Source organism: Oppia nitens, unplaced genomic scaffold (genome assembly GCF_028296485.1).
Source record: "Oppia nitens isolate AA-2021 unplaced genomic scaffold, nextdenovo-longstitch-racon4-pilon3 scaffold13_pilon_pilon_pilon, whole genome shotgun sequence".
Lineage (NCBI taxonomy): Eukaryota > Metazoa > Arthropoda > Arachnida > Sarcoptiformes > Oppiidae > Oppia > Oppia nitens.
The window spans coordinates 597,038-611,730 of record NW_026533192.1 but is presented as its reverse complement, the minus strand read 5'-3'; the positions used below and the strand labels follow the sequence as shown (position 1 = coordinate 611,730).

At 26.7% G+C, this 14,693-nt stretch overlaps 5 protein-coding genes across 5 annotated transcripts; 2 read left to right on the top strand and 3 right to left on the bottom strand.

The window, feature by feature from the left end:
* Positions 1–1,929: 1,929 nt before the first annotated feature.
* Positions 1,930–3,510, bottom strand: LOC128959626 (zonadhesin-like). The gene is made up of 5 exons (XM_054305624.1): positions 3,365–3,510; positions 2,728–2,931; positions 2,470–2,652; positions 2,228–2,401; positions 1,930–2,162 (listed from the first exon to the last, which is right to left on the bottom strand). The coding sequence occupies exons 2-5, from the start codon at positions 2,921–2,923 to the stop codon at positions 1,930–1,932; spliced, it is 786 nt and encodes a 261-aa protein (XP_054161599.1). The 5' UTR covers positions 2,924–2,931; positions 3,365–3,510.
* A 1,376-nt stretch (positions 3,511–4,886) lies between these two features.
* LOC128959616 (uncharacterized) lies at positions 4,887–6,300 on the bottom strand. The gene is made up of 3 exons (XM_054305613.1): positions 6,209–6,300; positions 5,402–6,141; positions 4,887–5,335 (listed from the first exon to the last, which is right to left on the bottom strand). The coding sequence occupies exons 2-3, from the start codon at positions 6,045–6,047 to the stop codon at positions 4,887–4,889; spliced, it is 1,095 nt and encodes a 364-aa protein (XP_054161588.1). The 5' UTR covers positions 6,048–6,141; positions 6,209–6,300.
* A 522-nt stretch (positions 6,301–6,822) lies between these two features.
* LOC128958761 (uncharacterized) lies at positions 6,823–7,652 on the top strand. Its single transcript, XM_054304686.1, has 2 exons — positions 6,823–7,235; positions 7,330–7,652. Exons 1-2 carry the CDS (start codon positions 6,902–6,904, stop codon positions 7,587–7,589), a joined length of 594 nt encoding a protein of 197 aa, XP_054160661.1. The 5' UTR covers positions 6,823–6,901; the 3' UTR covers positions 7,590–7,652.
* A 1,180-nt stretch (positions 7,653–8,832) lies between these two features.
* LOC128959604 (serine protease easter-like) lies at positions 8,833–9,751 on the bottom strand. Its single transcript, XM_054305602.1, has 3 exons — positions 9,289–9,751; positions 8,882–9,219; positions 8,833–8,840 (listed from the first exon to the last, which is right to left on the bottom strand). Exons 1-3 carry the CDS (start codon positions 9,669–9,671, stop codon positions 8,833–8,835), a joined length of 729 nt encoding a protein of 242 aa, XP_054161577.1. The 5' UTR covers positions 9,672–9,751.
* LOC128959594 (venom peptide isomerase heavy chain-like) lies at positions 9,724–11,506 on the top strand. The gene is made up of 5 exons (XM_054305592.1): positions 9,724–9,748; positions 10,250–10,520; positions 10,600–10,999; positions 11,097–11,412; positions 11,481–11,506. The coding sequence occupies exons 1-5, from the start codon at positions 9,724–9,726 to the stop codon at positions 11,504–11,506; spliced, it is 1,038 nt and encodes a 345-aa protein (XP_054161567.1).
* Positions 11,507–14,693: the final 3,187 nt, after the last annotated feature.

Here is a 14,693-nt window from a genome sequence, read left to right as displayed (position 1 = left end):
GTGAATTTTTAACAAAATTTATTGATATATTATATAATTTTAAATCATAAGACACACTGACATAAGATATCTATTTRTAAAAAATARTAGTTATAATTAAACCCATCTTTTTATTTAAAGTCATAAATTTTTCAGACTATTAAATATAAATAATTTTATATATGAGATTTGTAAAAATATTACAATTTTTAGTTGAATTATTTATATAAAAATTTTAAATTATAGACACTAATAATAATAAATTGTATATTGCAATTAACATAAAATTGTTATTATATATACATTAATTATTTAGTTACTTAATTGGGCGTCACATGCAATAGTGTGCAAAAATACATTTATATAATTGAAGTATTTAAATGAATTTAAATTTTCATTTGAAACAATTTTTTTGTTTAATATATTTGATAATAAATCACAAAACATGTTATTCACATAATAATACAAATTCTATAAATAACATACAAATGTTGTGACAGAATCTGTGCAAAGGATTTGATGAGAGAAAGAAAAATAATCTGTTAATAGCTTTTGGAAGAAACAGTCATTTAGTGTTCAAACACCAGTACTTTAACACCAAATAACACTTATAATTGCAATCAATAGTAACCACAAAATGCCAAGAGTTTTAGGCTTCAATAACCGGCCGTCTGTTCCTCATATGATAACAGCGGAAACGTTTGACCAGCAATCGGTTCAACGGTCACTCAACTCGCGGTATAAGAAAGTGTTCGGCAAAAAGGGTGCGACCATACAGTTGGCCGTCAACTTTGATCTGTTGTGTCCCGAACATCAAAACAACTTCAACTGTCAAATCATGCGACTGTCCATAAATGGTATACTAATGGATGGTATGACCATTGACTACAATGGTCTGACCTGTTATGATGCATATGTACCACATAAGAGAAAAATTCGTGTACACGCATGAAATACAGTATTATTCARTTAATAACCATAATATGCTGTCTCTAATGATTTTGTGTGCAATTTAATAAACTGTGTAAAAATTATTGTTTAAAAAAATTGAAACAATTTGTGATAAATATTGTAATAATGTTTTATTAAACTTTAAAATGCAAAACAATGTGTTTGCTTTACTATAGTTTACAAAAACAAACAATAATTTAATTATTTATAAAATTTTGTTTATTGTTATTAAAGTTTAWTCAAAGTTGTATAATATGTAAACTATTTAGTGCTGAGATAAACATAGTTTGCTTTAATTTTTTTGATGTGATTTCTATGTAAATTATGCTATAAATAGGACATYCACTAAATATACTGTTTATTTGTTGAACAACATATTAAGGGCAAGTATTAAAATAACATTAAAGTCATATCAAACACAAGATCATTGAATAATAATATTGCTTTTTTTATTTTTTCAATGATATAATTAGGTTCAATCAAATTAAACTATGTTTATGAAAAAATCAATCATGTATTATTTATTTGTATATTAAATTATCAATAATTTTTGTTAATTTATGTATTGATAACAATATATAATTTTATATTTTTTTAGTAATTGTGTTTATATTTATTAGGCTATCAATCAATACTATGATATAAATACTTATTTTTTAAAATTATGATACAGTATTAATRTTATAAATTATAATATTTTGTAAATAAATTATAACTTAATTACAAAATGCTTCAATTTAGAATACAAAAAAATTAAAAAATAATTTATATTTACAAATTATTATTATTATTATTATATTGCTAAATTTGTGCAACTTAAATGAAATAAATAAATAAATAGTTATAAAATAAAATAATTATTAATTAAATTATATAAAAATATTTTATTATTATTATTATCGATAATAAACTTATTAACTGTAGTTCAGTATAATATGAAAAAATGATAACTAATCCAAATAAATGATTGGATTAACACTACTAACAATGACTACCGATTCATTGAAGATTCCGACGGCGCCGACGAGCGATGCCATCGTTGGGTTTCCAAACATAACAGTCCTTCTGTAGTACACACCTGTGATTATGACTGTCTCTAACGTATCCTTCGTTACAGAAGCAGCCGCGCAGACAAATGGTTGGACAGAATTGGCGTTTAGTTTCATCGAAACATTTTCGTGAACATTCATTACCGCATTGACTGAATGTCTCATTACCGCCGCAAACCTCAACTAATTATTAGACAATTATATAAATAATAGGTAAACAAATTGAATAATAATAATATGAGTTTTACCATAATTGGCAAACTTTTCGCACTGTCCAGTACTCGGATTTCGGGTAAAACCAGTATTACAAACACATGCGGGAACTGCCGGTTCATCCAGACATTTAGGACGTGGATTGGTTGCTGATCTGACACAGGGAGCACCCTGTTCATCCCAGTATTCATTGGATCCACATTTTTGCGCTTAATTTTTATGAAAACAAACTGTAGTCATGAGTTTWGCAAAATTAAAAATATTTGACAATATTTACGGCATTTATCAATGGGTACACACGTGCCATTGAGGGACATATCTCTTACAAAACCATAGTTACAAAAGCAGCCTCTTTTGCAGTGATAATTATTGTTACAATGCGGYGGTGTATTGCGATAGTTGGAACAGGTAGGCTCACAGTTAGTACCGCAATCACGRAAGTGCTCGTTTGATGCACACTCTATAATATATATTTATATATTAAATGGTCAGTTATCATGGCAAATATTTTTTTAATAAATATGATATGACAAACTTGGACATTTATCTTTGGGAATACACGACCACTTTTGATGTTCCTTCACGTAGCCGGGCCTACACTCACAGCCCCGATAACAGTAGTGGTGGTCACGACAGGGGAGTCGGTCGGGTTCCTCACAACTTGCCGGACATGTATTGCTACAGTTGTGCTCGATTTCGGTGAAGGTATTACAGTTTAGATCAGCAAACATTGGGCGCTCTGTACGAAATGGACGATTAGTATGAGGTATGGGTGGTCGTGGAAATCTAGTAGGTCTCAGATGTTTAGGAATRGGAGGTCTAGTGCGAGGTGGAGGCCTAATTTTCATAATATTCAATTGACTATCACTATTATATGTTAATCCTATATTAATTATTATGATAAATACCAAAGCTAAATGTAATTTCATTATCATTATATTATATTATACCCTATAGTATATTAAATAAATTTTAAATTGTAAAATATTAAATATTAATAAAAATGTGTTTGATAATTTTATTAAAATCATTTTCTCAATTAATTAAATGCTAAATGTTAAAATATATTTAATATTAAATAAAATAAAATATRTTTATATATAATTTATTGGTAAATAAATAAATTTTTGTAATTAAAAGTAATAATAATAGTTTGGTGTCAGATGTCATACCATCGATGATGACCTTGTGTTCAGTTGACGTATCGTTTGAATCACTTCCTACTATATCATCACTACTGTCCTCTATCTCCAGTTCATTATTACATTGAATAAATAGCACATTATTAGTCAATAAAATAATTGACAGTAAAAACAATAATAAATTAATTAAATTAAAATTTATTTGTTGTTGTTTTGACATAATTTCAGTTCACTTAATCGGATGACAATACTATTGTATTAAATTTAATACAGTATTTTGTATTATTGTTAATATTATATTAAGTACTGATATATATATATTAACTTTATACAATTTTTAAATATAATTTTTAACACTTATATTTGAAGCAAAAAACTTGTTTGATGCCAAAAAAAAATAGTTGCAAACTAACATAACACTAAATATATATGATTATGAAAACGATATTAATATTAACAGTAATTATTACTTTGATGTAAAAAGTTTTGCATATTTTAAACAGTTATTTAAAATTATATTTTATAATTTACTATTAAATAAAATGAATTATCAATGTACCATGAACAATTATTAAATAAACGATAAATATTTCGTAGTAATTTTATAATTTAATTGACATTGATATAAATTTAATGATAATATTGATTATATTTTTTTTTATAAACTTTGCAAACTATTTATAAGACACAAAATATTTTTGATAAATACTTTAGTTTCTTAATTTACAGTAAAGTATTACTTGAAATCCATGTTTAACGAGGAAATCATAAATAATTTTTTCACTGATTTTACTGATAATTATTAAGTTTGGATTTCAACAAAAAAAAGTACATTAACTAAAACTACTAATAATAYAATAATAATAAAAAAATAACTGTTTTCACTCATTTGAAAAGTTGCTATTTATTGAAATTATAMAAAAAATACTGTATTTTTTACGTAAAACTAGTTGTCGTCTCCCGTTGTGTGTAATAAAAGTCAGTTGTCAGACAAGTCARTGTTTTTTTTTGCAAAAAAAWTCATTGAATGTCTTATTAAATGTTTGAAGAGATTTGCATCACAACTAAAACATAACAGTTATATAGTATAGACATTGAATTTTTCAATTGAGATATTATTACTGTAGTTTCAAATGATATAACTCGTTAAACCAGTCCTAATAATAACTGTTTAAAACTTTCACAATTAATAATTTTTATTTATGAAAAAAGTAAACACTAGTTTATATACATATTATACATAATTTTRTAAATGTGTAGACTATGATTACATAATAATGCAACGAAAACTAATTTTAATAATTTTTGTTTGTTTGTCATTTCAAGGTTGAGTATAATTACATAATACAGTACTAAACAATAATACTGTATAGACTTAATTCATTTTTATCCATAAAATATATATAAATTGTTAATCAATAAACTRAATCTTATTTATGATTTTTTAAAAATAAAAAAATTTAAATGGATTTTATTTTACACTTGAGAATAAATATAATAAAATATTATAATTATCACATTAAATATGATTTAGAAATTTTTATAAAAATATTTATCTGATTTCTTTGAGTATAAAATATCTTTCCCTAAACTGTCGTTTTGGTAATTGTTTTTCATCTTTTTCGTTGTCTTCTTCGGTCTTAATTTCGTTTGTTTGCATTTTTCCTCCACCATTAGCACCGGYACTTCCGCCACCGCCACCGCCTTTATCGGTGTTGTTATCTTTATTATAGTTAACTGTATCTCTATTAGCCAACCAATCGTTTTTAATATCAAACAAACTTTCGTCRTCTGAAGACAAATATGTCTTATCGGATGTGTTGTCATCACTTGATTGTGAGCCATGTATTGCCACCAAACCTTTAGCTTTGGCGCAAATATGTCTTTCTTTATCGATTGTCAAAAATTCATCACAATCTGGACAGAAATCATAGTTTGGTAATCGAGGTGACTGTTCAGGTGCTTCGGGCATATCCATGGTATTGKGTGGGGGYAATGATTCTGTAAATAWATATTATACAAGTATTTATAGTCTGTTTWTAAAATTAAAATTTATTTGTTGTTTACCAATATTTTCAAATTTCCATTTGTTAGCATTTATGGACATTTCCTCATTGGGAAAGGTATTGTCAGGTAATGTTTGTTCTGACCGTTTGTTTAAGAGAGTCCGTCTTTCATCTCGACGTTGTTTATCCTTTTCATAAACATTTCTCAAATCTCTATATAAACCAATAAAGGGAACGACAAGCCATCCCCGACCCGATCGTTTGGGACCTCCTTTGACATTAATAGCCCACTCTGTCGATGTCTTCCAGTATTGAAAGCCGATGAGTGTAACGATATGAACAATGAATAGCGACAGCCATAGACTGGTAATTATGTCGAATTGAAATGATATGAATTCCTCAATACGATGGGCACAACCCMTAGAGTTGATTGAATGAACTCTAAGACCTTTGATATCATCGTTTAGACAAAAATCCAAATATTTGAATTTACAACAACTGAATGGCACAGTATTAATGGTTTTGGTTGTCATAATCTTTGCCCAATCCTTATAATCATGAGCTCCACAGCATTGATATGATAGCTGTAGTTCATCAAAGATATCTTTGTCGATCAAATCGGTAAAATAAGCGTCCATTTTAACCAACAATCCTTTGGCAAACTCGTAAAACATTGTATTACTAAAATACATGGTATAGATAAGCATTGCCGGTATTATAACCAACGATGAGAGCAGGTATGTATAGAGAAGACTATGAAAGTATGATTTTTTAACTAATTTCTTTAYCCTTTCATCGGATCTGTGAGAACAGGCATTCAATAATAATTTATCAAACATTGATTTAAACTGTATTTTCTAAGACATACCGAGAGATGTTTAGTACAATACAAAGACACGTTTGTATAAAACTGATAATCAGTACAACTAATATATTGATTATAGTGAATGTGCCAAATGATAGATTAGAAAATAAATGTGATTTTGTATTGAAATAAAAGAATACATATATATTGATAGATAAAAGTGTGGTCACAGATATACCCGACACTAGATTTCCKATCAATAAAATAAAGAGTAATATTTTACGGTAAAAGGCATTCAATTTGCAAATCAATATTTGACCCATTATTCAATTAAAATAATGATAATRTTTACTGAAGTTYTCAAAAGTGCATTAAATACTATATATTTTTAGTTAATATTTAGATAAAAAATGAATTATTTAAATTTTTAATTAAGTTTATGAAAAAATTGTTGAATTACGAGAAAAACAATTATTTATTTTTGTTGAAAAAGTTGTGTTTAATTACAACAATTAAAAACATTTAAGCTATAAATGGCAATAAATTCCTGTGTAGTTATGAATTCAAATATCATATATCAGTCATTAAAATTATTTACTTAATTAAATTCATGCTTTTAACAATATTTTTTTAATTAGTATTGAATTTGAATTTAAAATAAAATTAATTACATAATATTTCTTAATATTTTAGTTATCAAACAATAGATAAGTCTTTGAATTGCAAAAACATCATCCAATTGTCATAATATAAGACATGGCTGTCATTCAGGAGGTGAAAGAGTTGCCGAAAAACGAGACCGTATTGAGGAAATGGGTTTATTATGATCTGATAGTATGTATGGCCACTGCCATAGCTGTAATCATATGGTATAGCATACGATATAACAAAGCTCACGATGACGACAGCTATTCCACTCCGATGTCTATCCTTCATATTATCGGATATGTGGCCTACGCTGTGGTTACCGGTATCGCTATGTACGGCACTCACTCTCAAAACAAGAAGTTCTTGTGGTGGTTTGTCATCGGCTGTCTGGCCGTTATAGTCGGCGAAATCGTCTGCTTCTTCATCAATATTGTCATCAGTAGTGAGTGAAAGTGCACTAAAAAAGACAATTACCCAACAATTTTGGATATAATATTACATATAATTTATAACTTTATATAATTACTGTTTTATAGGAGAATCACATAAATATGGTATTATAGTGTACGTCCTGAAGGTATTGGTTCTGCTGGTTGTCATTGTGTCGGCTATTTTGGTCTATTTGTTGATACGATTTATCCAAAAGTCGGTTCCGTCTGACATCGAAAAAGCCGATAACATTAAACCATCGGCAGCCGCTACTGCGGCCAATCAACCACCGATATCTGCTAAGGCTGACAAACCACCCGCTGCTCCCACCGCCGCCACCAACAAACAAAAAGCTGGAAAGGCATAGACGTTATCGGCATAACTTTCTAATGTCTTACTAATGCTATTATTATTTCTATTATTTATTTTCYAATGACTATATATTATATTAATTTATCTAATTTATTGCTAAATTGTATTTATTTGYTATTGTGTTTTCATTTCTATTTAGAGATGGACAAATAGAAAGTTTCTAATAAATTTCCCTGAGAAAGTTTCTAGAAACTTTCTCAGGAATAAATTTCTATAGAAATTTAACTTTATTATTATACTATGGGATCCCCATATCTATAGATATTATACAAAATGGGATATATATATATATATATATATATATATATATATAAATATAATTATTTAATAATAATCAGTTTTGTAAAATTTTATTCATCATTCTAATATACAGTATATAGTTTAATATAATTAAATAATTAAATTTTTTACTTTAATTAATAATTAAAATACTAATACTTATATTTATATTTAATTATTACTTGTAAAAACAATGTAAAAACAAGTTAACAAATATCGAGAAAACAAAATTAACCATGGTGATCCCATAGATAGAAATTTCTTTTAGAAACTTTCTAGAAATTTCCCTATTATTTTATAAATTTCTCTTTTTTGCCAACACTATTTCTATTACAATAATCTGTAAAATTATGTGTTTTTCATTTTAGATGTTTGACTTATTAAACATTAAGTATATATTTTAATATCATATTACTTAACAATTAATAATTAACTTATTATCTTTTAAATAATTGTTGTCACTATATGTTAAAATCTATTTAATTAATAGTTTGTCTTATCAACTCATGAGTGTTACATTTAATTTTAATTATTAATTAAATTTTATACTACAAATTATTTATTTATTTAAGATTAATACTATTTATAAAGTTTTAAAATTTTATATAATTAGTTAATATTAATTAGCTATAGTTTTAACAATCCAATCAATATGTTTAGCAATCGGCACCCAAATGGCTCCCTTAACATCAGCCACACAAAGCTTGTCTCCTCCATATGAACCCAAATATATACCAATTAATACACCACGGGTTTGGTAATAGTTATCAGTAAACTGTACTAAACCAGCCCCGACATCACCCTATATTTGAATATTAAATATTACATTAAAATTAAACCATTAAAACATTATATATTTATATATATTTATAGCTAACTTCACAGCCGAAGGGTTGTAGAACTGATGGTTTTATACACAATAAGTTTTTGGACATATTATATATGGATTAATAATAAATTCATTGGTCTGTAGTGACTGAGCCAATTGAGTTGTATATGTTTTGTCACCGGTTTCCTTATTAACATGTTTTGTAGTGAAAATCTCACCCCAACCGGCCATTGTTGTCAGCTCTAGTTCCTCATTAAACACCGTATGATTGGATGGTAAACATATGGTATTTATCATAATTGGATAATTAAATCCTTTATAAGTATTGATCTCAATCTTGTCCGGCAATCTATAAAGTGCTATATCGTTGCCATCAAAATCAATAAATGGATTATACTTTGGGTGTCGCCATATGTGATGCAATTGCACCCGTAATCTCATGCCTTTCTCGCGGCTCTGACTGTCGCCTATAAACACATGTACTCTCGGAAATCGATTACTACCGTATTGACCAAAACTGTTTGAATTAATTGTCTAAATTATTATCGAAATCAATATTAAAATTAATGTTTTTGTATATATTTACGCAAAGTTACACCGGGCGGCTGTCATAACCCATTTTCTACTAATTAAAACACCGGTACAATAGGAGGCTTTTAACGTCAATTGACCATCATATTTAATGAGTACAGTCCAGGGAGACTCTCCCCGATCAACACTATTACCTTTGAATATTCTCGGATCAGTTAGATTCCAGTTTATATTTCCAAAGGCATCAACATATGGATAGGGCGATACCTTATTTTTGTAGCACTTTTGTTTGGGTATTATATCAATGCGATACATACCGTACTGATATCCGCAAAATATATTACTCACACCCGGATAGTAACCTATTTCCACAAATATACCAACGATTGTTGTTGTTGTCAATAATCTAATCAATACTAATCGATACAATAAATTCATTTTGAAAGTTCAATCTAAATGGTTAAAAAACTTTAATATTTCAAGTAAATCAATGCTAGTGTATAACCCCTTTGTCTGTACTTAATACACATACAATGTAGTATTAAATGAATATAACAGCCGTATAAATAATAATAATAATTTAGTTTCAAATAATATGAGTAAAATAATATAATTTAATACTACGGTATATGATTAAAATATTACCGTAAATCTCGAGATTATAAGCATTTTTAAATTAACTGACACTAACTTATTAGTAAATTAGTTACAGTTATAAAATTAACAAAAATATAACTTAATTAATAATTTATTATTATATATTTTACATATATTGAATATACAGTATTACATTGTATTACAATATTGTGTATTATACATTACCGGTACTATTTATACAGTAGATTACAAACTACATGATGTTATTATAATAGTTTCTGATAACTCAAATAACATTATTGATTATGTCATTAATTTATTTATATTTAATTAATTTATTTGGCAAGTTAAACAAAGTTAAATAAAATTAAATAATAAATGAGTTTAATTTGAAATTTAATTTTAAAAATAATTTATAGTTTTAATTGAATGTCGTTTTCACGCCAAAGTTGGCGACTATTGGTCAATACATTCGGACAAATGTGGTCTCAATGAATCGTCAAACAACGTGACCGTCGTATCAAATCGTATAATCGATGGACAGTCAACACGTTTGGGTGAATTTCCATGGATAGTGTCCGTACAGATTCGCAGACAAAGTGGCGATGAATTTATAGACTCCTATTGTGCCGGTGCTCTTATAAACACTAAATGGGTGCTCACAGTAGCTACTTGTCTACAAAATATAGAGTATAACATAACCAGTGCTACTATTGTATATTAATATAACATTCAAAGTACATTCAAATAATTTGTTTTATGTTTATAGTTTAACTATTGATGTCATACAAATGTTTATTGGATCAAATCATCGACAATTAGGCGACACGTATTACGCGCAAAACATCACAATCTATAATAATAAAAACAATACCAGAATGTTGGACAATGATATAGCAATTATCAAACTGTCCCATAAGTTTGCACCGTTAGTATTCAACGACAAAAATCGATACTATTTTAAAGTTAACACAATATGTTTGCCTAAAGCAAATATAACAAATGTTAACCGGGAACCGGCTATTTTTAGTGGTTGGGGTGCAATCGTTAAAGAGGGCACAAACATGACGGATAACTTAAAGAAAGCCGAGTATCTCATTGATAATAATTACAAACAGTGTAATAATAATAATATTTGTGTTAATGAAAATTGGTATATACCTTGTTTTGTAAGTACTATATATTTTGAGTGTTTAACAAATAAAATTTAGACATTTTTTCTCTAAATTAATTTTAAATCTATTGTAAAACTCTTATTAAACACAGGGAGACAGTGGTTCGCCGTTAATACAATATGACGGCGAAAGGGCAGTACTGATAGGGCTGTTCTCTCATTCGGTGCCGACAAACACCGGTAACTCTACAATTGATAATCAATGTCATCCCGGGTGGCAATACTTTACACGTGTATCATATTATGTCGATTGGATTATTGATACAATCAATACTATTGAATATCACGATAATGAGGAACTGTCTAATAAAAAGTTGACTCAACAGAGACCAAATGTTTTATTAGTTATTGTCATTTTCCTAATAATTGTCTCATTATCGCTGATAGCTGTGATACTTGCCATCAAATGTAAGTTACAAAACTATTTTAAAACTTGACATTATTTTTATGAAAACATTTTTGTTTTTTTCAAATAGTTAAAAGTGATTCAGAACGTGAATAATGTGAATAATTTTTTTTATTAATTTTACAGATAAATTATGTGATACCAATAGTTTTATAAAATATTTTTAGATTAATATAAGATTTAATGTTAATTACTTAAATAGTAAGAGATGATTTTAATATAAAAATTTTTGTTGTTTAAAAATAATATTTTGTTAATTTTTTAATCTATTAAAAATTTGATACATTTTTCTAAATAAACAATTTTTTATGATTTAAAAAAATATCTTTTAGGTTAATAAATGATTTACAAAAATACAAAATATTTTTTTGTCATTGAATTTATTATAAACATTAAAAGTTTTTGTATATATTTATAAAAAAATAGATAAAAACAAATATAATATTACCAGGGTTATCTATCTATATATTGGCGTAAAATAATTTTATAAATAATTTTTAAGTATAAATTATTCCAATTGTCAAGTTCAAAATTTTAGTACAAATATTTATATAATAATTAATTTCTAATTAAATACATTGTTTGTTTAAAAACCTATAATTAATAAATATTTATTTAATTTGAAAAATTGTACAAGTAATTATTTTATTTATACATATATTTTTATATTTGTAATGAAAAAATTTAATTTAATTTAATACAAGTACTTCATTACATTTGAAATCTCAAAATTTTTAGTATACCATAATCTTAAAATAAATGTTATCATAAATAAATATTTTGAAATGTTTTAAAAATATTGTTTCGTGACTAATATGGCCTCATATTGATTATTATAATATTAAATATAAATAAAACATTAACTTTTATTACATTAAATGTTATATTATTAAAACAAATCAATTAATAACTAAATTAAATTATAAATATTTATCAATATGTTTATAAGTAATAAAGTTTGCATAAATATAATTTACCAATATCATTTATCAATTGAAAAATAACAACAAAAAATAAATTATATTGATTTCTTATTTTAGAATTAATATAATATTTTTAAATCATTACCGGTTAAAATGTTATTCATATTGTATATGAGATTAATTTATGAATATATTAATGAAATAAAACATTTAAAATCAATTAATAATTAAATACTTATATAAACTAAAATAAAAAGACATAAAATATTATAAATGATTTCACGTTTTTCAAGTAAACTATTAAAAAAGTAAATAATAAACATTTAATACCGAGAAAAACCATTTTTTTCTTATCAGTCAAATTAAATCAATCGATAAAAATAATCGATGTCTGGATTTTTAATTAAATTTTCTGAATTTCAAACGTATTATAACTGCTTTTCAGAAATCCGTTCCTCTTTTGCAACGGCGCTGACTGAGTACTGTTGACTTTGTCGGCTATCAGATCCTCATCATTGCCAATATGGTTGTCCTGTATATCTCTGGACTCAAGTTTTCGGTAACCGTTTCGAAATTTTTTCGGTGATTTTGTTAATTCCGGTGCAGTTGTTATGATAGGTGACGGAGGTTTTGGAGAGGGGTTTTGGGCAGTGATTTCATTGGACACTGGAATGTAGTAGTCGTCGGTCTTGTTTCTCAAACTCAGATAACAGTTGATGCATAATATGGCGAAACCGATAAATAGTAACAAAAATATGAGACAATATTTAGAGAAGAGTAGACTTTCGTCCAAATGATAGGAATATAAATTGTTTGGACAATAGTTTTTCGACTCTGTTTTGATGGATGAGTCGCCAACATAACTGTCCACTTCTGGACTTTTATTATTATTATTATTACTTTCGGTGTCACGAAACCCAAGTTTGGCGCACATGCGGTCAATAATGCGGACAAACATTAGTCGAGCGTAGACTTGACTGTTATAAGTGGCGATACTATAGTTACGGTCAGTTTCGGTCAACTCAATCAACTCAGTTATATTGAACTCAACTCTGGCCTCTTTGTAGATATTGCTGTACACTTCGTAGTGACCAAACCTACGATGTACTGAACAGTTGTCCGGCGGTGTCGGCGCCACAAACTCTATGGTATATTTAGTACTCTTGCCGTTGACACAGTTGACATCAAACTGAAGTACATCGTGTTGGACATAATGTGTGACCATTGCCTGCTCAATGCCAACGTTAATGTGCCGAATCATAGTGGACGTACCATTTGGACACTCCCGATGGGCTGTCCATTTCCATGTCTTATCACTGTTTGAGCCGGTAATATCAAAATAGTCGGTATTACGTATACTCCTAATTAAGTGACCGCTATTGCCATTAATGGCCAGACAACAAACACCGCGATTGACACTAATTAAGTACATTAACAGACAAAACAGTTTTATATGAAACAAATTATTTAGTTTTGACATTTTGTTTGACACACTTTTAAAAGTCGGGGAAATTATTAATGATTTTATTAGTTCATTGAGTTGTTATTTAAAAAAAAGTTATGAAAAATATTTTACTGTTTTATGATGTGTTTCACACAATTTAGTTATAACTTATTACTGTACCTCTATTTTATCAATTAATTGTATAAGCAATTGTCATTTATACGTTTAATAAAAATATTTTTTAAAAATATTTATAAACAATAAAATATGCAGTTTTTGCATATTACAAATTGGTTAACAATGTTGCCAACAATTTAAATTAAATTATTAAATAAATGCAAGTTATTTTGTTTTTGCAAAACAAATACAAAAAAAAAATTAATATTTTTTATTATTAAGATACTTATGAATCATAATTTACTGTTTATAACTGTAAGCATTACTTTATTTCTCCTAAATATATTCAATATTGTTATTATATATTGTTTCTTATATTTTGAATTATTTAAACAAATAATATATATAATCAACATATGCTTGGAGACACTTCACCAGTTTTTATCAAATTTTTATAACACATTTTATATAAACAATGATTGACTTCACAAAAAATAAAGCTAACTGTTATGCATTGATTATAATACTGAATATACTGTATATGTATCATACATTTAATAATATCAATAAATACGATAAAAATAATTTTGTCTCTAAATTTTTATTTGATGTTTATATAGTTTGCCCAAAAACTTTTCCGTCGTTTTGATAAATAATATATAATTTATATTTGCAGTTAATTTCAGTATATTATATACAAACAGTCATCACATGATGTCATCAATAAATTTGTTGTTTAGACTAATTATTTTATAATGTTTTTTTTAATTAATAATTTATTATATTTTGTTATTGTTAT

Coding starts and splice junctions, on each gene's coding strand:
- LOC128958761 (XM_054304686.1), top strand. CDS start 6,902: ATGGCTGTCATTCAGGAGGTGAAAGAGTTGCCGAAAAACGAGACCGTA. Junction 7,236..7,329: donor CATCAATATTGTCATCAGTA/GTGAGTGAAAGT, acceptor ACTGTTTTATAG/GAGAATCACATAAATATGGT.
- LOC128959604 (XM_054305602.1), bottom strand. CDS start 9,671: ATGAATTTATTGTATCGATTAGTATTGATTAGATTATTGACAACAACA. Junction 9,220..9,288: donor GCCGCCCGGTGTAACTTTGC/GTAAATATATAC, acceptor TAATTCAAACAG/TTTTGGTCAATACGGTAGTA.
- LOC128959594 (XM_054305592.1), top strand. CDS start 9,724: ATGCTAGTGTATAACCCCTTTGTCT. Junction 10,521..10,599: donor ACTTGTCTACAAAATATAGA/GTATAACATAAC, acceptor TTATGTTTATAG/TTTAACTATTGATGTCATAC. Junction 11,413..11,480: donor TGTGATACTTGCCATCAAAT/GTAAGTTACAAA, acceptor TTTTTCAAATAG/TTAAAAGTGATTCAGAACGT.